The 22,105-nt window shown below is 38.5% G+C and overlaps 1 protein-coding gene across 1 annotated transcript; it reads left to right on the top strand.

Annotated features, from left to right (window-relative positions):
- The first annotated feature begins 596 nt into the window (after window positions 1-596).
- Window positions 597-21,964, top strand: LOC121735415 (chitin deacetylase 1). Its single transcript, XM_042126244.1, has 10 exons — window positions 597-654; window positions 865-937; window positions 11,120-11,292; window positions 12,351-12,487; window positions 14,462-14,587; window positions 14,936-15,144; window positions 15,549-15,668; window positions 18,028-18,185; window positions 20,180-20,424; window positions 21,553-21,964. Exons 1-10 carry the CDS (start codon window positions 609-611, stop codon window positions 21,829-21,831), a joined length of 1,566 nt encoding a protein of 521 aa, XP_041982178.1. The 5' UTR covers window positions 597-608; the 3' UTR covers window positions 21,832-21,964.
- Window positions 21,965-22,105: the final 141 nt, after the last annotated feature.

Here is a 22,105-nt window from a genome sequence, read left to right as displayed (position 1 = left end):
TCTGCCTCGCTCGTCGCGCATAAACAGCTAAATCGTGCAGGTCCGTGTTTGAGAAAATGTTGTAACCTACCAAGTACCAACCTATAACCCCCTTGTGGGCGCTGAAGGTCTAAAGGGGGCGGTGTGGGACCCAGAAAAAATGGGGGCGTTATGTAGAGGTTTGGGGGTGATTTATTTGATGTAGATGCATTTAAAATTGAAGCAATGGGGGTGCTAAAACATAATTTGTTCTCAAAGTAGACAAAAAAGTTTCGAAAACCCCTGTGGTAAACTAATCTTTGCGTGGATCCAATAAGCAGGTATTATAGCCTAATAAGTAATAAGCACCGTCACCGAAACCAGTGTAGGGAGTTAGTAGGTATAAGTAGTTACAATTAGGTATCTATTATCTACCATTATAAACGTCTAAAAACCCCAATGTGAGAAACTTCACCATTTCTCATTTCCCTCCACAACAAAAGAGCGCTTTTACGATATTTACATTGACATCATAATACCTTACCATGTCTACAACATACTTACCATAAACTATTGTGTATAATGTAACATGACATAACTTCCGCGGCGAAGAAAGTTGCGCGCGCAGTGCAGCCGCAGCCGCAGTCAGCATGGCTCGCTTTCTGTCGCTTTATATTTTCGCGTTATTCAGCATAGGTTCGTTAACTTCGATAAAAAAAACATATACGGTTGAATGGAGAAACCTCCTTTTTTGGAAGTCGGTTAATTAAAAACAAAATTTAATTCAAACTCAAGATGTGTCGATAAAAATTTGAGTGCTTTTCATAACTTAAGTTTTTGTTGAAAAATATTCGATATTTTACTTTGTACATTAGTCGGGTAACTCAAAGGCGTGTTGTTTTTCAGGTGTACTAGGAAAACATGTGCAGAAGAGAAGTGTTTATGATGTTAAGTGCCATGAGAGTGGAAGGTTTTATCGGTAAGTTTAAACACAAACCATCCTGTGTCGACTTTTCACAGCATCTCCATAGAGAATTACATAAAAATCGGTACCTAACAGATAAACAGACAGACACATACACGTTTGCATTTATAATATTAGTATGTAACATATCGTATAAAAATAGATATAGTGATAAAAATGTTTCGTAGTAATATGAGCTTCGCCTTCGTTGATGTCTTTTTTACGAGTCACAAGAAATTTTAAATTACTCGGTACTCCGCAATTTGTTTTCTAGTTTCTGCCTTATTACTGTAGACTCTACAATGGCTTTAAAGTTATTTAACTGTATTATAATACTAAAGTGATAATACTATCAATTATTTTTTTTATCAATAATTGTAATTTTTTTTTTAAATTCCACTTTTTTACTAAAAAGTGGCCCCGTGCGAGTTTCTTACGCCGGTTCTTCTTGCCGGGTTAGTTCCCGAACCAGTGGTAGGCAACAATGTAGTTCAACATTCTGAAAACATTTGCTTCAAATTTATTCAGAAATAAAACAATTTTTTATTTATTAATTACTATAGCGACCCGCCCCGGCTTGTGCCGGCGTCGCACGCGTATAAAATTTCAAATAATTTTCCCCGTTTTTTTCCACATTTTCCTCTATTTCTTCGCTCGTATTATTCTTAGCGTGATAAAATATACCTAGCGTGATAAAATATATAGGAAGGCTATAGCCTTCCTCGATAAATTAGCTATCTTACACTGAAAGAATCATCAAAATCCGTTGCGTAGTTTAAAAGATTAAAGGGAACAAAGGGACATGACATGAGGGAAAAAAACGACTTTGTTTTATAATATTATGTATAGTCTATAGATTAATATTACGTTATTGAAGTAAAGGTATGATATATCACACAATACAAAATATTAAAGTAACTTTTAACTTAACGACTCTGCGCGGATTTCCTCACGATAATCTGACCCTAGATAGTTATATGCCAGAATTCGGAAAATTTATAGTTCCCAAGCGAAAAAGTAATTTCGATAAACAAAGTTTCGGGCAATATCTAAGAACAGCACAGAGAGCTTATTGCGTGTTTACAGTTCATAATTCGTTAGTAATTTGACAGTCGCTAAATATATCGCGTCCATTTCAGGAAATGTTTTATTGATTAATAATATGTAATTAAAATAACTTTACAGTGCTCCCAAAGTGATACTGCGCATAGAAATTTTCGTAATTTTTCGGCAACGGTCGTATTTCCCGAGCGTCGGAAGACGTCGCTGCAAGCGCTGTTTTTAAACTTAACCTAAAGAAAAACAGCGCTTTGCGGCGACGTAGAGGTGTCAGACGTTGCTTGGACGTTACTACAGCTTGTCAAAGTTAAACGATTGAAATAATTCCTGTATCCGGCAAAGAATATATTATAGTCGATATATACAGTGTGTGTAACACCGTTATCATTGAAACCATCAAATGAGACCGTCAAAATGAACAACTTTTTCTATATGAACAATGCTGGGAACTTAGAAAGTTGTTCATTTTGACGGTCTCATATTTTGATGGTTTCAAGGATAACGGTGTTTACACAAACACACTGTATTAATAACTTGTGAAATTATTAACAATGATTGTTACATAACTAAACGATTTCTCGACCATACATAAACATGCGCGGTGTCACGAACGATATCGTATTTGTCGCACAGATATCAACCGATTAATGATGATTAGAAATGATGTTCTCCAGAAAAAACTACGCTTGATTAGAGAAACACATTAAAATAATTATTAAGTATAAAGGAGTGAGCACACTGAGACGGGCCGTGCCGGGGCTCAGCGTGCCGGGGCTCATCGCAAAAATCCGCCTCCATACAATTTGTATGGAGTTGGATTTTTGCGATTGCGCGGATTTTGATGAGCCCCGGCACGACCCGTCTCAGTGTGCTCACTCCTTAACAGAGCACAATAACACTCTTTTATTATTGACTTGTGCAATAGGTACCTACTTACATAGAGCAACTTATTTGGTCTGAGTAGAGCAAAGGGTAGGGGCAAAAGATTTTTTATTAGTAGCCACTAGCCAGTAGGTGTTAAGTGGAGGCCGGAGCGCCAAAGATTGGCAATTTTACCTTATCAACCATCAGTGCCGTAAGTAGCCTTTTTTGCGCCCTGTGCGAGCTTATAAACTTAAAACTGCACCCTTGTTTTTCAACTGGCTTCCAAAAAGGAGGTTATATGTTTGCCTGTAGATTTTTTTTACTACATTAAAAAACATCTCTGGGGCGCAGCGGGAAGTATTTATCGGGAGCAATTGGAAACAATATTAAGAGTCTGCCTGGTCTGGCCATTCTTGCGCCCCCCCCCCTGAATTATACCTGAAAATGTCTATGAGAGTAATGAGAAATGTATCGAATGTTGAAGTGTATCGAGTCCACTGACCTCCATTATACAAGTAGGTACGCTGGACTGATGTTACCCTTTGAAATGACAGCTATTTTTTGTGCCTATTTGAAGCGGAATCAGCTCCCCCATTATTAGGGATAGGAACTAAATTTGACGTAAAAATGACTTTTGAAAGTCGCCATCATGTCGCCATATTGGCGCTGATAGCAGTAGTGGGAGTATTTGGAACTAATACTAGTGATGTACAACTGTCTTTTCTATTATCGATGAAATGTTTCCAGATTCAGATAATGTCGACCATTAGGACAAAAATATTAAATTGAATAATACAAACGCTACATATTTATATTAAAGATTACAGACTTCCTCTCCGTAATTTAGATAGGCGTAATAAATTAACAACGATTTCATGCGTAGATAACGTGAAGTAGCAGTACCTATCTATAATCCATTTATTTTTAGCAGTTAGCACTACGAAAAAAATAAAAACAAAACTGAAGATAAGCTTCAAACGAAAACTTTGTTGTATTGTATTTTCTAATTTCATTTCTAATATTATCAAAGTAGTGCTACAGTGTATCGTATTAAAGCTGAACAAAGCTGAATAAGTGTTCTGTGTGATTAGACCCTAACTAATCTTATCATATTTTGGGGTGATAGGGCAAAAGAAAAGTCTTCTTTACATAATCACACCACTAATTTTATTAAACGTGTTCAGTATTCCGTGCAACAGTTCTCTGGTACATTACAATTCACAAAAGTCCACAAAAGTTGTTTACGTACTTGTTTCACTAATCACTTTCAAAATCTGTAACGACTGTCTATGTGTATTTATTAGTGTATTGTTGTGTGACGCCAAGCCAAGACGTGACGCCAAGCGTGGCAGTATTGCCAACATAATAATTGCAGATGGCCAACATTAAACAAATTATCTAGTGTTGCTATCTATAATTAATCTATACATTATAAAACTTAAACTACAGTTGCGACAGAGTCGCCACAATATTATATTATAAAGCGGAAGAGTTTGTTTGTTTGAACGCTCTAATCTCAGGAACTGCTGGTCCAATTTGAACAATTATTTCAGTGTTAGACAGCCCATTTTATATATTTTATCACGCTGAGACTAATAGGAGCTAAGAAATAGAGGAAAATGTGGAAAAAGCGGGGGAATATATAACGTGAAGGATTATATAGGCTATTTTTTGTGGACCAATTTGTCTGTGTAATTAGATATTTACGTGGGAGAAGCCGCGCGGAAAGTCTAGTAATAATATAAAAGTTCCTTATTTATTTATGGATCTAGCAAGCCAATTTTTATCGATTTACTTTATCTCATTTGATTTTCGCCATTTTGGCGCTGATTGCAGAAGTGCGAGGGAAATTAACTAATTGGATAATGCGATCCATAAATAAATATGGAACGTTTGAATACATTTTTTTATTGGGGTGGAGTAGGTAAGGTATTTATAAATAATAAAAATATATGTGCGATACTTTAACGTTATATTTTATTAGTTACCGTTACACAGTTACAGTCTGTCAAGAAAGAGTAGACGCTGAAATAAATTTTCCAAACATAATCACGATCAAATGGTAGTTTGTATTTTCACAGAGAACGTTTGTACACTTCAAATAGTAACGGCAAGCGGTAGTAGCAATTTTCGGACGCCAACCAGGCTTTTTAATTTTTTTCAACCATAATTCCAGTCTTCCTTCGTCAGACGGAAACCTGTCAATTATTTTAAGAGCATAATATGTATTTGATAATAAAAATCGGTTATCGGAGATTTCAATACAATTATTATAGATATCGATAAGTTTTATCGACAGAAAACTCCAGCACTATTGAATTTTATTGTTTATCAAAAATCGGTAAAACAAAGGTAAATATGTGGTGAATACGGTATAATAAGATTAGTGCCACATTTGTAAGTGCCTATATTATCAATAAAAGTTTAATATCGTAGAAATGAGCTGTTAAAATCACTTACTTGTGAAATGTAACCCCACATGCCTTTTTGTACCGTGTTTTACATAACATACACCCTTCATAGTTTAACTATGAACTACCACCACTTATATATAGGTATATTATATATATTACTTAATCGCGTAAAACCTTTTAAAACACTTTAAAAACACGAAAACAATTCGAACGATTAAGCCATAGAGAATTAAAATAAATAAGTACATGGTTACCAATGGTTACGTCAAATTTAGTACTCTGTCCTAATAATGGGGGCGCTGATTCCGCTTCAAATGGCACAAAAAAAGTGGGTATCATAGATCCAGCGTACTTTTTTTAAATAATAATAAAATCCTTTATTGAAGAATTCCACACAAAAACTTAATCTAATTACCCGCCAAACCACCGGTTTGTCGGCGGGCTTCACGCTCTTTACTTTCTATAACTAGTATGTTTAATTCTAATATTGTAACTAAAATTAGATTACCTTAAAGCAGCCAAGTAAGTACCCTGAGAATACAGCCCAACAAACAATAATTATTATTGACATACCTACTTATTTGATAAAGTACACTGTACTGAACAAGTTTTACATTATAAATTAACATTTATGAAAGCCCCTTATATTATGTACTTATATAATGTGTTACCAATATGATAATGAGCTAAAACAGCTAAGTAAGTATCCTGAGAATACAGCCCAATAACAATAATTATTGTCATTTGATATTTTAAAGTGCACTCAGTACTGAACAAGTTTTACATTATAAATTAACATTTATGAAGGCCCCCTATATTATGTACTTATATAATGTGTAACTAATATTATAATGAGATAACATAGTTGAGTAAGTACCCTGAGAATACAGTAAGTACTTGTACGAGTATAATGGAGATCAGTGATCGAGTCAGTCTAGTCGCCTAGGTGACGGTTATAGAAATGTGTCAGTCTAGTTGCAGACGACGGCTTTAGTAATGTGTCAGTAATCAGTATAGTAGCAGACGACGACTTTGATAATGTGTCAGTCCAGTCGCAGACAGTGGCTTTCGTAATGCGTCAGACAGATGCAGTGTCAGACTAGTCGCAGGCGACAACTTTGGAGTTGTATTCTCAGTCTAGACTCTAGTCGCAAGCGACGGCGATGGAGGTATAGTATCAGTCAAGTAGCAAGCGATGGTTTTACCTACATATGGAAATATGTACCATCGAGGAAATTGATTCCTAGGAAGTTGACAGACCAACGTCATTTGGTCGGATCATGTCAGTTTTGGGATTTTTCGGCTAGGTTTGACGTAACTCGACCAAACTGCGTAGGTCCCCCGTCTGCGTAGAGGCTGTGTTCTCTGGACTCTGATAGTACTCAATGTAGACACTAGTCGTGTCAGTCTAGTTGCAGCCGACGGCTTTGAATGTGTCAGTCTAGTCACTACCTATGGCTTCTTCTGCACATGAAAACGTACAGTCAGTCAAGTCGCAGCCGACATTTGGAAATGTATGTCAATCTAGACTCTAGTCGCAGTCGCCAGCTTTATCTGCACATGGAAATGCCTAGCCTAGTCACGCGTGATTATCATATACTCGTTCAGTCTCCGATTGTATCACATCCGGATATCCGAGGCGGCTCACGCGAGCTCCAGTTAGGTTTTCCGCGTCGTACAATAACCTCCACTTTCGCCGCAACCTTGAGCTGCGCCCGCCGTCGGTTGCGGTTTCCGGCAACCGGTGAAATTTCACTTTCGCTCACTCGGTTATTAGATCTATACGATCGATTGACGAAGGTGTACGACGGCCGACGGCAGGTTCCTTTGTAAAGAAAATGTTTGCAAGACAATTTTTCAGATATCAATACTGGTTGTAATAAAAAAATACGTGTGGCACTCGACTGCCGCGGTAAAGCTATTGAATAGCATTTTTCATCAACTTATGAAATTACAATTTGCATACCTACGTCTAGTCGCACGCACACAAACACCACCGTGCCGAAGTCTGGCAACGCCGTGCTGGTCGGAGTGGGGGGTGTTAGGTTTATTTCGTTACGGAATTTCTTGATTCGGACGCCGTGCTCAAAGCTCGCAATAAAAGCTATGTAATAACTTAAAATAGTGTGTGCATCACGGGCGGAGCCGCGCGCATCACTTTATGTTTGTGTACAAGAAATAGGGTGGTCACAGACATAGATGACAAAGTGGCACGCTCGTTTTCATACAAATGGAACGACATGCGGTATCTACCTTGATACCGCATGTCACTCCATTTGTATGAAAACGAGCATGCCACTTTTTCATACCTACTGTGTCGTACCGATGATAAGAAAAGTGCCCATTATCTAAGCCAACGTTTCTATTTGAATTTCTACAGCTCAATACGGCACTTTTAGGCATTTAGGCATTTTTAAAATTCCGATTGACGTCCGATTCCGATAGCAGACTAAAGAACTTTTTTTTTTTATGATAGAAGGGGCCAAATGAGCAAACGGGTCACCTGATGGAAAGCAACTTCCGTCGCCCATTGACACTCGCATCATCAGAAGAGCTGCAAGTGCGTTGCCGGCCTTTTAAGAGGGAATAGGGTAATAGGGGGGGGTAGGGATGGGAAGAGAAGGGAAGGGAATAGGGGAGGATAGGGAAGGGAATTGGGCCTCCGGTAAACTCACTCACTCGGCGAAACACAGCGCAAGCGCTATTTCACGCCGGTTTTCTGTGAGAACGTGGTATTTCTCCGGTCGAGCCGGCCCATTCGTGCCGAAGCATGGCTCTCCCACGTATAAATTTCGAAAGACGAGCATTGCTCGTCGTTTGGGAGCGCGATATGGCACGCGAAGTACATACACATGCGGTATCTATCATGATCTATGTCTGTGAAGGTGAAGGAACATCGACCGAAATCAATATTGGGTGATAGATTAACATTTAAACATAGACTATTGTCTATTTGGTTTCATGGACTGAAGTCCACTGCCTCCAAAATCAATGGTCATTATGCCAGATTTAAAAGCCTTGAGTACAATACTTTTATGATGCAGGTTGCAATAGTTTTCAAATGAGGTTAAATCAACAGAAAACAAAACTAACTTCAATATTCAGTTAGTATGATCATTATATTTAAAGAAAGCGGCTATCTTTCACGCGCGTCGCACCACAACCTTTGCTATGCCTAATTAGTTACACTAATCATCCATAGTTTCTTTTCCTGTATTAAAAGAAATTAACTGATATTTTTATTATAGACAATAAGTAGAGGTGTACTGCTGTTTTCATTCGTATAAATAAAATCTCCACTTATAGTATATAGTATAAACTTTTGTTTAAGTAAATAAATCAAACCAAACCAAACTACCTACATAATTATTAGATAAGTCTTTTGCGTTTTTAGGGTTACATAGTCAACAAGGAACCCTTATAGTTTCGGTCTGTCCGTCCTTCTGTCTGTCTGTCTGTCCGTCTGTCTGTCCGCGATTTAGCTCAGAGACTATAGAACCTACAGAGCTGTAATGGTAAACAAAATGGTATATCAAATCTTATAAAAAATATTTTTTTATCGTACCTCCCCTAGGTACCTACACATCAAGTGGAGGTGTATTATTTTTCGCGTCCACCCCACCACAATAGACATATCATTCTGTCTACTCTGACCCCACCGTGTGGGGTGTCGTTGGATAGGTTTTTTTTTTTAATATTACGAGTATTCATAGATAATTTGTCGATTTAGGGATCCATTTGTGAAATATGAAGTTTTAAAGTGGAAAAAAATCGTTAGAGTCCCTGATATGAACGTTCAAAAACCCAAAAAAATGGCCAGATTTTCCGCTGTGTTCAAACATCCAGAAAACAGATTTGGCTAGATTTTACAAAAAAAAAAACAAAACATAGGAACACAGCTCAAGCCTTTCTTTAATCTTTAATGAAAAAATTACTTAAATCGGTTAAGTTTTGGAGAAGGAATCAGGGGACAACGAATCGTTGAATTTCCTCAGTTGTCTCTATCGCGTTCTGCGGTATAGGCTTGAGGTAAGGGAGACAGCTATAGATATTACACGTACTTTTTTTTCATTTCTCTAGCCCCTGGTGTATCCTCTTAAGATTGAAGTAATCTAGTATCTAATAATTTAAATGAAATATTAAATAATATCTGCTGACACATATTGCTTAACGTTTTGCTAGCTTGCTTTTAATTTTTGCAATAAATAATTAAAATTGAATAATTAATTTTATAGATGCAAAATTCAAAACAATGAATTCCCAAAAAAGTAGCGCGTGTGGCCAATAGTTTATTCAAATGAGGCTACAAAAACGTTAAAATCGGTTTTACATAACATGGTCGAATAATTTACTTATATAAACATCATTAATATTATCATTATAATGATAAATAGATCGCGTGTACACTTCACCTTAGCAACAAGTCGACATAAAAACTGGAATAGTTTATTAGTTGTGTCTTCGATGTTACCGACGTTAAAGTGTAATTAAAGCGACTTTGATTCATGATCTTCAGTTCTTGACTCATGAACATCATAACTGTAAAAAACTGACAAAGATAAAATAATATTTGTTGAAGTTAATCAAATAATACTAGAAATCAAATACTTAATACGTCGTAATTAGGGAATGCAATCCCGCAGGATAATTTCAATCCCGGTATTTGCGGGACTGAACCATCACAATCCCGCTGGATCCCGGTATTTGCGGGATCCCGCAGGGTGGACTTAAACTTTTAAAATAAATCGTTATAATGACTTTACTTGATAGAACTCATTTTATTCTTAGAAACATAAATAAAACAAACATTGTCGGACACTTTTTTTACAAGGGTTTATTAATAATTCAGACTTTAGATATAAAAATATTAAATAATAAATAACTAAACTTTTCTTGAAAATGGCTACGTAAAAAAAATGTTAAAAAAACTAAAAAACACTTTTTAACCAACTTATATATAAAAGTATGTTAAAAATGTTAAGGTATTAATTGTGTCGTCTGCCAAACGGCTCCTGATATTCAACACAAGGTAGCCAGCAGCTGAAAAAGTTTGCTCAGCTTCCACGCTGGTTGGTACAATTGTCATTTAAAGTGAATTATAGGTGAATTGATGGTAAATTGTTTAGTGGGCTGCCTGTAGCTAGTTCACGCACTGCCGCGCGCAGCGTTACACATATGAATTACGCTTTTTTGTAATCCCGCCAGTCCCGCGGGATCCCGCTAAATTTTCGACCGGGATTAGTCCCGCAAAATGCATGCGGGATCCCGGTATTTCGGGATCCCGGTATCCCGCTATTGCATTCCCTAGTCGTAATAGAGTCCTGAATAACGTACAACATACTCGACGCAAATATAATATAACGTCTTTATTATATAAGGTGATTAATATAAACCCTAATAAAAATAATGAACATTCATTTGTACACAAATAATAGGTACAACCTACAATACGACAACGGAAACAATCCGGTGAAGTTATGGATAATAATTATTATGAGTGGGATAGGAAATAGGAGGGCAAGCTTCAAAGAAAATCTCGAGTATGCTTGATCCGACCAATTAAGTCTATCTTTATTGGTCAGATGAGGTTAGTTATTAGTAGGTTACCGCACTGAACACTTCGATAGTGTGATTAAGGATTGTGATTTGTGACCCTTAAATCTGACACAAGCTAAAATACTTTTCTAAGGGCCTATTTCAGCACTTTCTTATAAAGTGCCGAATAGACTATTCACAACGTTTTTGACAGATTCTCCATACTTTATCTGTCAAGTTAAGTGGTGGATAGCCTATCCGGCACTTATCAGGAAGTGGTGAAACTGGTCCTAAATGTCCTATAACCCCTAATCTTTTGTTCTAGCAACCCTGACCGCAGCGAAGACGTGATGTGGACGTCGGACGAGTGTTCACGATATTACCTGTGCGTGGACAACGATGTGTTCGAGTTCCAGTGCACCAAGGGGCTGCTGTTCGACGTGAACCGACAGCTGTGCGACAAGCTGCAGAATGTGCATAACTGCGATCTCACTACAGGTAGGTGAAGTAGCTATCTCTACTGAGGGCCTAGACAAGAGAGCAAGCGATTATCGCCAACGCCAACGCCACAAAATGTATGGGATTTAACATTAGTATTCGCTAAAGAACAGTGAGTTTCTAAAATACTAGAGTAGCAATGTCTTACAAAAGATTCTCAGAAATGCGTAACCACTTTTTTGTTCAAAAGACAATGTCAAGTCATATATTCGTTATGTCATTATGTATGTGAGATATGCCTGCAGGCATCTTCTGTGGCAACGCGTTGCTACCGTAAACTTCCAATCTAGTTACGTTAGTAACATAGAATATCATTGCTAAAGAAGCGATGACTTATGTCAAATCGCATAGGTACATTTTGTTAGCGTTTACGTTAATCGCTTGCTACTTGTCTACTAGGACAGGGCCTGTAGACAAGTGGCAAAGCGCTAACGCTAGCGCTACAAAATGTATGCGATTTGACATAAGTCATCGCTTCGCTATCGAATACTAATGTCAAATCCATACATTTTGTAGCGCTAGCGGTAGCGTTAGCGTTAGCGTTTTGCCACTTGTCTACGGGGGCTGGTAGGTAGAGTAAATTTCTACAAGTGTCAGAGTATGTAAGTAGGCTGTTGAATATAGGCACTTATTGAGTAGAAATAAGAAGAAGAAGACCAGAAGACGTAAAATAGTAAATACGTTGATCAGTTGGCGGCAATAGGCATGTATGTATGCCTGACATATCCATCTCGTCTTAATAATATAGCATGACCTACATAGGTACCCAAGATGACCAAGATCCAAACGTTAAAATATGTAAAGTGGATAATAATAATTAACAGATCTATATTTTCAAACCGTTGCCAATATTTAATTAAAGGCTAAATTGTGAATCCAGCCTCAAATCCTAAAATGAATTCTGTGCCAACAGTACATTTACAGTACTTACCTACATTTTGCCCCCAATGTCCCAGTGTTATATGATCTACTCCATGTGCCAAATTTGACTAAAATCCGTAGTGTTTTCGGAGCTTAGAATAATGCCAACAATAGTAAACAATAATCCACATTTTCAGAAACCCTAATACCAAAGCCGCTACTGAATCAAGCACCCTGCGCTAATGGCACCCACCTCGGCTGCGCGGACGAAACTTGTCTGCCTGCTGAATACTTCTGCGACGGAGCTAATGACTGCGAGGATTCCTCTGACGAAGTATTTTTTTTAATCCTAACTCTTAACGAAGCTGAGTACAGGCGCGGTCTGAAGGGGGGGTTCACAGGGGACATGACCCCCCCCCCCCCCCCAAAATCTAAGGTAAAATAGAAAAATTAACCACCACTTCGACCGACCTTAGATAGCTGCTGTGGACCCAGAACCGTCCGAGGGCGCAGATAAAAAAAATTGTGTAGTGACTACTGAGTGACCCCCCCCAATTTAAGGCTGCGACCGCGCCTGGCTGAGTATAGCGCGTCATCGTCCAATCGACAATCGCGTTAGATTGTCTTCTATAAGTCTGAATACCGTAGATGTGAAGCGTGCCAAATGATCAGATACATCATAAAAAGAACTACGTCCTAACTTCTACATTATACTACACTGCAAACTACCCCGTAAGGGGTACTGGCGCCTGTGTGCAAAAAAAAGGATTTTGGCGCCCCTTTAGGCAAATTTTTTGGGTGGTTTTGGCGTTCCTAAAGATGGCGATTTGGCGCCCCTAGAGGGTGGCGCCCGTGTGCATTGCACACATTGCACATATGGTAGCGGGGGCCCTGCAGTACACTGTACATACATGCATAATATACAACACATCGTGAACCGTACATGCACGATCAAGAAACTTAATATCCTCTCTTAATCAGCAGTAAAGAAGCCTTCTGCGTGAGTAGATAGAAAACTGAAAAGTAATTCTCACCGTCACAGTCGTCGAAATTCTCAGACGCCATAACATCAACTTTGAGATATTTCTACAACCATAAGATAACCAGTTTTGCGACGATCCTGCCACAAGCTTACTTTCGCCGTGACGAAATTCAATAATACGCATTATAATCATCGCAATCGCATAATTATTCAATATTTAAATGACGAAACTTATGTAATTTGTTTTTGCAAGCACTTATTGCAAGTTCGAGTCGACATTTTCGTATTTTTTTTATCGAGGGTGGTCCATACTCGTATGACATAATAAAACTTGAAGTGCATTCAAGCAATTCGCTCATGATGACACTTCTACCACGAAAATTGGGATAATCATTATCTTTAAACATGCTTCACTTCGGCACAAATAAAGCAATTTTGCCAGAGAAATAAACACTTACAGAAACGACTCTTTATCGTCGGAAGTATTAACGCTTGCTTAAGAGGATTCCACACCGCCCTTTTTTCCATACAAACGTTGTCCCCTGTTTCCTCCCTGGATAATGCTAGTAGAGTTATAATGTTTTTCCTGAATATCTACGGCCACTAATACAATGTCCCTATGTTTTCTTTTTTTTCATAATTTAATTATTAAATAAGATATGAACGTTCAAAAACCCAAAAAAATGGCCAGATTTTCCGCTGTGTTCAAACGTCCAGAAAACAGATTTGGCTAGATCATACAAAAAAAGCAAAACATAGGAACACAGCTCAAGCCTTTTTTTAATCTTTAATGAAAAAAGTACTTAAATAGGTTAAGTTTTGGAGAAGGAATCAGGGGACAACGAATCGTTGATTTTCTGGATTTTCTGCAGTTGTCTCTATCGCGTTCTGCGGTATAGGCTTGAGGTAAGGGAGACAGCTATAGATATTACACGTACTTTTTTTTCATTTCTCTAGCCCCTGGTGTATCCTCTTAAAATAATCCGACTCATAATTTGTGGCATGAAAACTATTTACGAACACCTGCATTACCACACAATATGGGCTTGTGCCGGTTTGCTTCACATGCAGTGAATTTATATTTTTTAAGAGTGTGGGCCATTTTATTTCCGCCGCTCCATGTACGAAATCTACCGGCCCCCCATGGACGCTGCCGTCCCCCTTGATCGCTGACACCCCTATAGCCTATAAAACGGCATATTATTTATAATTCCAGGACACACAGGCCGCGAAACTCATCTACCTACTATTTATCCCATCACTACTTTAGGGTTGGTACCACTAGCCAAAAACTCATCTACCTACTTTATTCCATCACTACTTTAGGGTTGGTGCGACGTGACCTACGATCCGAACTCTGCCGCACCATGTGACCCGGGTCTGTGCCTGCTGCCCGAGTGCTTCTGCTCCCAAAAGGGTGACCAAATACCCGGCAACCTGGTTCCCAGTCAGGTAAGGGACTTTTGCATTCTTAGTCTTTCGACCAAACCAAGGTTGAGACGAATGTCCCAAATTTCATTTTTGAAAATGTTTATAAATTAATTTATTTTCGCAATTCTTGCAAGTATACACAATAACCCATGTAAATGTTACAAACGCGAAAGTGTGTCTGTTAATGTGATTGGTATTATAATGAGAGCATTTTACCTTTACACCTCTGAAATTGAGAAGATGATTCTTTGTTTCCGGGAAGAACCTGGACAGATACGAATTTCTGCACGAACAAAAGTGAAACATTTAGCTCTTCATGACTCTTTAAAGCAGCAGTTTTATCATTATTAATTTCTCATCGCTTTCTAGACCCCTCAAATGATAACCCTTACATTTGACGGCGCCGTGAACCACGAGAACTGGGATGTGCTGACTCGCCACCTGCTGACGTCCAGCCGTATAAACCCGCAGGGCTGTCCGATCAAGGCCACCTTCTTCGTGTCACATCCCTACACCAACTACAGACACGTCCAGAAGCTGTGGAACGATGGACACGAGATCGCTGTTAATTCTATCACGTGAGTTTCGTAAAGTTACGTAAGTAATTAGTAAGAGTTAAATAAAGCGATGGTCCAAACCAAGCTACTGTCCGAAGATCAAACTATAAGGTGCATACTGCATAGTTTATGTATTTCCTACGAATAATAAAAACTAATTTTTATTATTCGTAGTGTATTTCCCAACCACGTGTCACCATCTGATTGCGAACTACCAATAACAACCCGTTTAGTTACTGCACTCTAAATAGAGAATGAGTAAATAGAGCATACCTAGTGCAGTAAGCTGGGACGTGTGCCCAGCTCACTGCACTTACTCCAACAAAGAAAACGACTTAAAAATAAAAACTTTGAGCTATGCTATTTTTACCGAGCGATCTTAAAGTCACACGCAGTCTTTTTAAAATTATGTAAATATGTTTTAGTCGTCGGGGTCCAGAAGAATGGTGGTCGAAGAACGCGACGGTAGAAGACTGGTTCGACGAAATGGTCGGACAAGCCAACATCATCAACCGATTCGGTAGAGTTTGGATGGAAGATTTCAGGTAGAGTGTGGTTTTCTAATCTAAGAGTGTAATAACTAAGAAATTATGTTCTTTCATTTATAACAGCCGAAATTTCCAAACAACACGCATAAAAAGCTCGACATACAAGACAGGTCACTATTCTCTAGTTTTTTGTGCCAATCGTGTGAGCTGGTGAGCTGATGCCGTTCTTCCTTATGTTGTACTAGCTGTTGCCCGCGACTTCGTCCGCGTGGACTTCAGTTTATAGCGCGCGGTGTCAATAAAATTGGTGTCAAAAGCTTTTTAAAACCCTGGTACCTAAACTTTTTTATACATTTTAAAGCTTATTTAGCGGTACACAACTTAGCTGCATAATGCATTACACAACTTTAGCTTTGCCCAATAGCCAATACCCATAGGCCATAAACTATTTAGTACTTATTATTGGTAGACTGTTGTTTCTGATTTCTATGTTGGTACGTGAGTTATTTAATAACATGTATAACAATCGAAAGAATCAAAATATTAACTCAACATGGTACCACATCTTATAAAAATACATATGAGCAAGCGATAGCGCGATCTAGGCGACTCTTGGCGCCATCTGTTCCAGTTTTTGGAACTAACTTAATTTGAACAAATTTACGCATAAACACCCCCTTACAACCCCTTTTTCCAGTAAGAAGTAGCCTATGTCCTTTCTCAGGCTTTAGACTATCTGTGTACAAAATTTCATTACAATTGATTCAGTAGTTTTGGCGCTGTTGTTTTTGAATTTGATATCTAATCTAAGTTGGTAGGTGAGTTCATAGTTAATAACGTGTATAACAATCGAAAGAATCGAAAAACCTAGCTTTGCATGGTTTCACCTCTTATAGAAATACGCATGAGCAAGCAATAGCGCGATCTAGGGGACTCTTGGTGCCATCTATTTTGAGTTTTTGGAACTAACTTAATTTGACCAAATTTACGCATTTTCACCCCCTTACCCTTTTCCAGTTAAAAAGTAGCCTATGTCCTTTCTTAGGCTTTAGACTATCTGTGTACAAAATTTCATTACAATCGGTTCAGTAGTTTTGGCGTGAAAGCGAGACAGACAGACAGACAGACAGACAGACAGACAACACGCATAAAAAGCTCGACATACAAGACAGGTCACTATTCTCTAGTTTTTTGTGCCAATCGTGTGAGCTGGTGAGCTGATGCCGTTCTTCCTTATGTTGTACTAGCTGTTGCCCGCGACTTCGTCCGCGTGGACTTCAGTTTATAGCGCGCGGTGTCAATAAAATTGGTGTCAAAAGCTTTTTAAAACCCTGGTACCTAAACTTTTTTATACCTTTTAAAGCTTATTTAGCGGTACACAACTTAGCTGCATAATGCATTACACAACTTTAGCTTTGCCCAATAGCCAATACCCATAGGCCATAAACTATTTAGTACTTATTATTGGTAGACTGTTGTTTCTGATTTCTATGTTGGTACGTGAGTTATTTAATAACATGTATAACAATCGAAAGAATCAAAATATTAACTCAACATGGTACCACATCTTATAAAAATACATATGAGCAAGCGATAGCGCGATCTAGGCGACTCTTGGCGCCATCTGTTCCAGTTTTTGGAACTAACTTAATTTGAACAAATTTACGCATAAACACCCCCTTACAACCCCTTTTTCCAGTAAGAAGTAGCCTATGTCCTTTCTCAGGCTTTAGACTATCTGTGTACAAAATTTCATTACAATCGATTCAGTAGTTTTGGCGCTGTTGTTTTTGAATTTGATATCTAATCTAAGTTGGTAGGTGAGTTCATAGTTAATAACGTGTATAACAATCGAAAGAATCGAAAAACCTAGCTTTGCATGGTTTCACCTCTTATAGAAATACGCATGAGCAAGCAATAGCGCGATCTAGGGGACTCTTGGTGCCATCTATTTTGAGTTTTTGGAACTAACTTAATTTGACCAAATTTACGCATTTTCACCCCCTTACCCTTTTCCAGTTAAAAAGTAGCCTATGTCCTTTCTTAGGCTTTAGACTATCTGTGTACAAAATTTCATTACAATCGGTTCAGTAGTTTTGGCGTGAAAGCGAGACAGACAGACAGACAGACAGACAGAGATACTTTCGCATTTATAATATTAGTATGGATTTCGACGGCCTTGGGGCTCAGTGGTTGAGCGCGTGGTCAGCGCTCAAGCCGGGTTCGAATCCCGCCGGCGCCGACAGAACAAAAAGTATTCAATGTTCCTGGGTCATGGATGTGTAATATAATATGTATAGTATAAAAGTATTAAATGTATTTCCGTTGTCTAGTACCTGTAACTCAAGTCCTTAGCACGAGGCCAGACCGACGTCGTGTGAAGCGTCCATAGATATTATTATTATATTATTTCCAGAGGCCTGCGCGTCCCGTTCCTCTCTGTGGGTTGGAATAGGCAGTTCCTGATGATGCAGGAGTTTGGCTTCGTGTACGATGCTACTGTCGTCGCGCCGCTGCGGGACCCACCCCTTTGGCCCTACACCCTGGACTACAAGATACCACATCCGTGCACGGGTAAGGAATCCATGTTCTAAAGTCTACTGTTGACACACAAAAACAACCTGTCTCTATCAGTACCCCTTTGTTAACTGGTAGAAATTGCCCTTGGTATAATGGCATTAGGTCCGCAAAATTATTCGTACATTGCGCAAAATTTAAAATAAAATGCTTATGCTTCATGATTTATTTATTTATAACTTTGGATACTGATTAAAAAGCATTGCATTGCAAGTCTATGGTTAGGCATCAACCAGAACCATCAACTTTCGCAATAAGAAATTGTATATTTTTTCGAAGTTCGGAATTCAAATTCGATGTGATGTGAATATTGAAAACACTTTCGCATTTATTGCTACATAGGAAATACTTTCATTTATAGTTTGGTCATTTATATAGCTGTATTTGGTAGTCATTGTTTCCAATAATTTAGTCATAGACAGGTTTATCCCGATAATATATTTACCACCATAGTTCATAGGAGCAAGCATGAAGCACCATAAATGCACTCAACAAATAACATAGCTCCCGATAACTTTGGATACTGATTAAAAAGCATTGCATTGCAAGTCTATGGTTAGGCATCAACCAGAACCATCACAACTTTCGCAATAAGAAATTGTATATTTTTTCGAAGTTCGGAATTCAAATTCGATGTGATGTGAATATTGAAAACACTTTCGCATTTATTGCTACATAGGAAATACTTTCATTTATAGTTTGGTCATTTATATAGCTGTATTTGGTAGTCATTGTTTCCAATAATTTAGTCATAGACAGGTTTATCCCGATAATATATTTACCACCATAGTTCATAGGAGCAAGCATGAAGCACCATAAATGCACTCAACAAATAACAATGTTACGGTATTAGATCGATTATAACCTTCGAGATGACACAATAAAGATTAAGTATGTTTGGTACCAACTTCTTATATAGGAAGACACAGTGCCGTAAATAGAGCGGTGCCACCGGTGCCCAGGCACAGGGCGTAGACTCTGGGGGGCGCAAGAATGGCCAGACCAGACAGATACTTATTTTTCGAATTGCTCCCGATAAGTTCCCGCTGCGCCCCAGAGATTTTTCCCAATGTAGTAAAAAATATATACAGCCGAACATATAACCTCCTCCTTTTTGTAAGTCGGTTAAAAAACAAAGGTACAAATATACAGGGTGTAACAAAAATAAGTGATAATACTTTAGGGTGTGTACGTGTTCCTTGTAGAGAGTTCACTGTGAAAGTAGCAGCGCTGAAAGACCAAACTTTTGTATGGGGAAACTCGTGACGCTCGGGCCCTTACCCATACAAAAGTGAAAAAAAAATTTCGTCTTTCAGCGCTGCTACTTTCACAGTGAACTCTCAACGAGGAACACGTACACACCCTAAAGTATTATCACTTATTTATGTTACACACTGTATAGAAGCTCGCACAAGGCGCAAAAAAGGCTATTTACGGCACTGGGAAGACATGAATATAACCGTGTCGTGTGAACTAATTATTAAATAACGATTGTTAGTAACGATGCCTGCGATCGCTTAGCGTAAAAAGTCATTGCGTCTTCAATCGCTACTTTTATGGTGAACTTACGAAGTAATCAACACATAACGAACCTATAAATGGGAACTATTACTTCACGCAGAAAATCTCTACTATAACTAATTAAGACCGTGAGGATATCCACATAACTCTACACGTATTTTGAATTCTAACAAGGAGGACTTATCTAATGGTTTGGTTAGATTTATAGGTTAGGTATTCGCCAACTTAAAACATTTGTTACGTCTTTCGTTATCTCTCGGACAGGCGTACGGTATGTGAGCATTTTAATAAGAGGGATAAGAGCAGGGGCGTAGCTACCGCCGTATCTGCCGTATCAATTATACGGGGCCCCCGGGCTTAAGTTACCCTTCCTGAGGGCCCCCAAACAAATTTTTATACGGGGCCCCCCCTTCTGGATGGCAGAGACCTCTATTAACAATCTTAATCTCAACACATCAATCCCATTTTAGGTAACAACCAGTACTGCCCAACCAGAAGCTACGCCGGCCTCTGGGAGATGGTGATCAACCCGCTGTTCAACAGCAACCGAACCTGCGCGACCCTGGACTACTGTCCCACTGAGCTCAGCGGCAACGACATCTACAATATCCTCATGGAGAACTTCAAGCGACACTACCTGACTAACAGAGCGCCGTTTGGAATCCACTTGAGTTCCACGTGGCTGAAGAATAATGATTATTTGAACGCGCTAATGGTAATTTTTATATTAAGACCTATACCTACAGCACACAATAGACAGAACAAACCAGTAGACCGACTTTGCGATATTGGATGGCGATGCGAATTCGCAGTTTTGTGTGGGAGCCCTTTTTCGATATTGTGTTCTCGATACGTTTGACGTAGTATGTCATATCGGTCGGCGCGCATTGACTCAGCGTTGCTCAGCCGTTCATAGCAAGCTTACAACAGTAGGTAGTAGGTACCCGCGCTGTTTCTCAGTTTGTTTGAAGTCAAACTACTGGTTCGTTATATCTATTGGGTAAACAGTAAACCAAAAAGCACAAGTGGAGTGTTCTTTCTTAACTGACTCTTCTTTGAGAAAAAAGTTTTTCGTTGACATAATTATCACAGAAAAGATTGCGCGAATGCTCTCAAGCCTTGGGTTTTGCTAATTCTTTTGCTTCGATTCTCAGTGCGAAAATGCAATAAGAGTCAAACTAAGGTGGGAGCTAGAGTTGTTTGTTCTCAAATTACTAACATATTTAACGAAATCTTACAAGGCAAGGGCGTCGCCAAGGGGGGGCAGGGAGGGGCAGCACAATTCATACTTTTCTCATTCTCATAGAGAATGAGAAAAGTATGAATTGTAGTAGGTAAAGTCAACTTGCCAACCCCCCCCCCCCCTGCGCCATCGGCTGGCGACGCCCTTATTAACGAGTGCTAAGAAGGTCGCATGTAGTTACATATTGCACACATTATGCAATGGTTTCTGGTATGACCGCAATAAGCAAATGGTCAAATGGAATGGAATGGAAAACTGCCAGTCATCTGTTTAATGACATTAACTCAATATCAAAATCTCATTACATGTTGGAGAAACTTTGGCTTTCTATTGACTATGCCATCTGACTTATCATTCTGTAATCATAACAGAATCTAATGTAATACGAATAATATTAAGGAAGCAATAAATGTTGCCTTGTAATAGTTATTGCTGCAATTACATGATCATCATTATCACCAAACATTCAAATCCCAACAGCTATATAGTTAATTTCACTCTACATATCACAAGGAATGTGACAGTCCAGTATTCAAACCCAGCATTGAATGCAGCAGCAGTAATAGAAATAAAACCAATTTCATTTATTCTTTATTACAGAAATTCACTGATGAGTTACTCAAGCTACCCGATGTGTATTTTGTAACATATCGTGAAGTAATTGATTGGATGAAGAGACCAACCCCAGTGCTGCAGCTCAAGAAATTCCAGCCCTGGCTTTGCAAGGACCGACAGTTTTCCGAAAGTGAAATCGCATGCGCTAAACCAAATACTTGCAAACTACCCTCAAGAGTTCTAGAACACGATAAATACATGATAACATGCATGGACTGTCCCCGAACATACCCATGGATACGAAATGAATTTGGCTACGAATGATATCAGTATTAATAGGTGATTAATGTAGGTTAATTTGAACAGACATATCAGAAAAGCTCAATTTTATGGCTGTACAATGAAGCACTTTGACATGCCTACAATCCACAATGATTTAAGATAGAAATATGAAAGTTACCAGCAATAATTATTATATTTATTTTAGGATATTTAGAATAGTCTACTTGGTTGTTCTTAGTTTTAAGTATTAATTTATTAACTGATATATCTTGCAAATGCCTATTGCTTTAAGTATCATTGGATCTTATACTAAATG

This window comes from Aricia agestis, chromosome 17 (genome assembly GCF_905147365.1).
Source record: "Aricia agestis chromosome 17, ilAriAges1.1, whole genome shotgun sequence".
Classification (NCBI taxonomy): Eukaryota; Metazoa; Arthropoda; class Insecta; order Lepidoptera; family Lycaenidae; genus Aricia; species Aricia agestis.
Note: the sequence above shows the minus strand (reverse complement) of the source record. Positions and strands in the feature narration are given on the sequence as shown.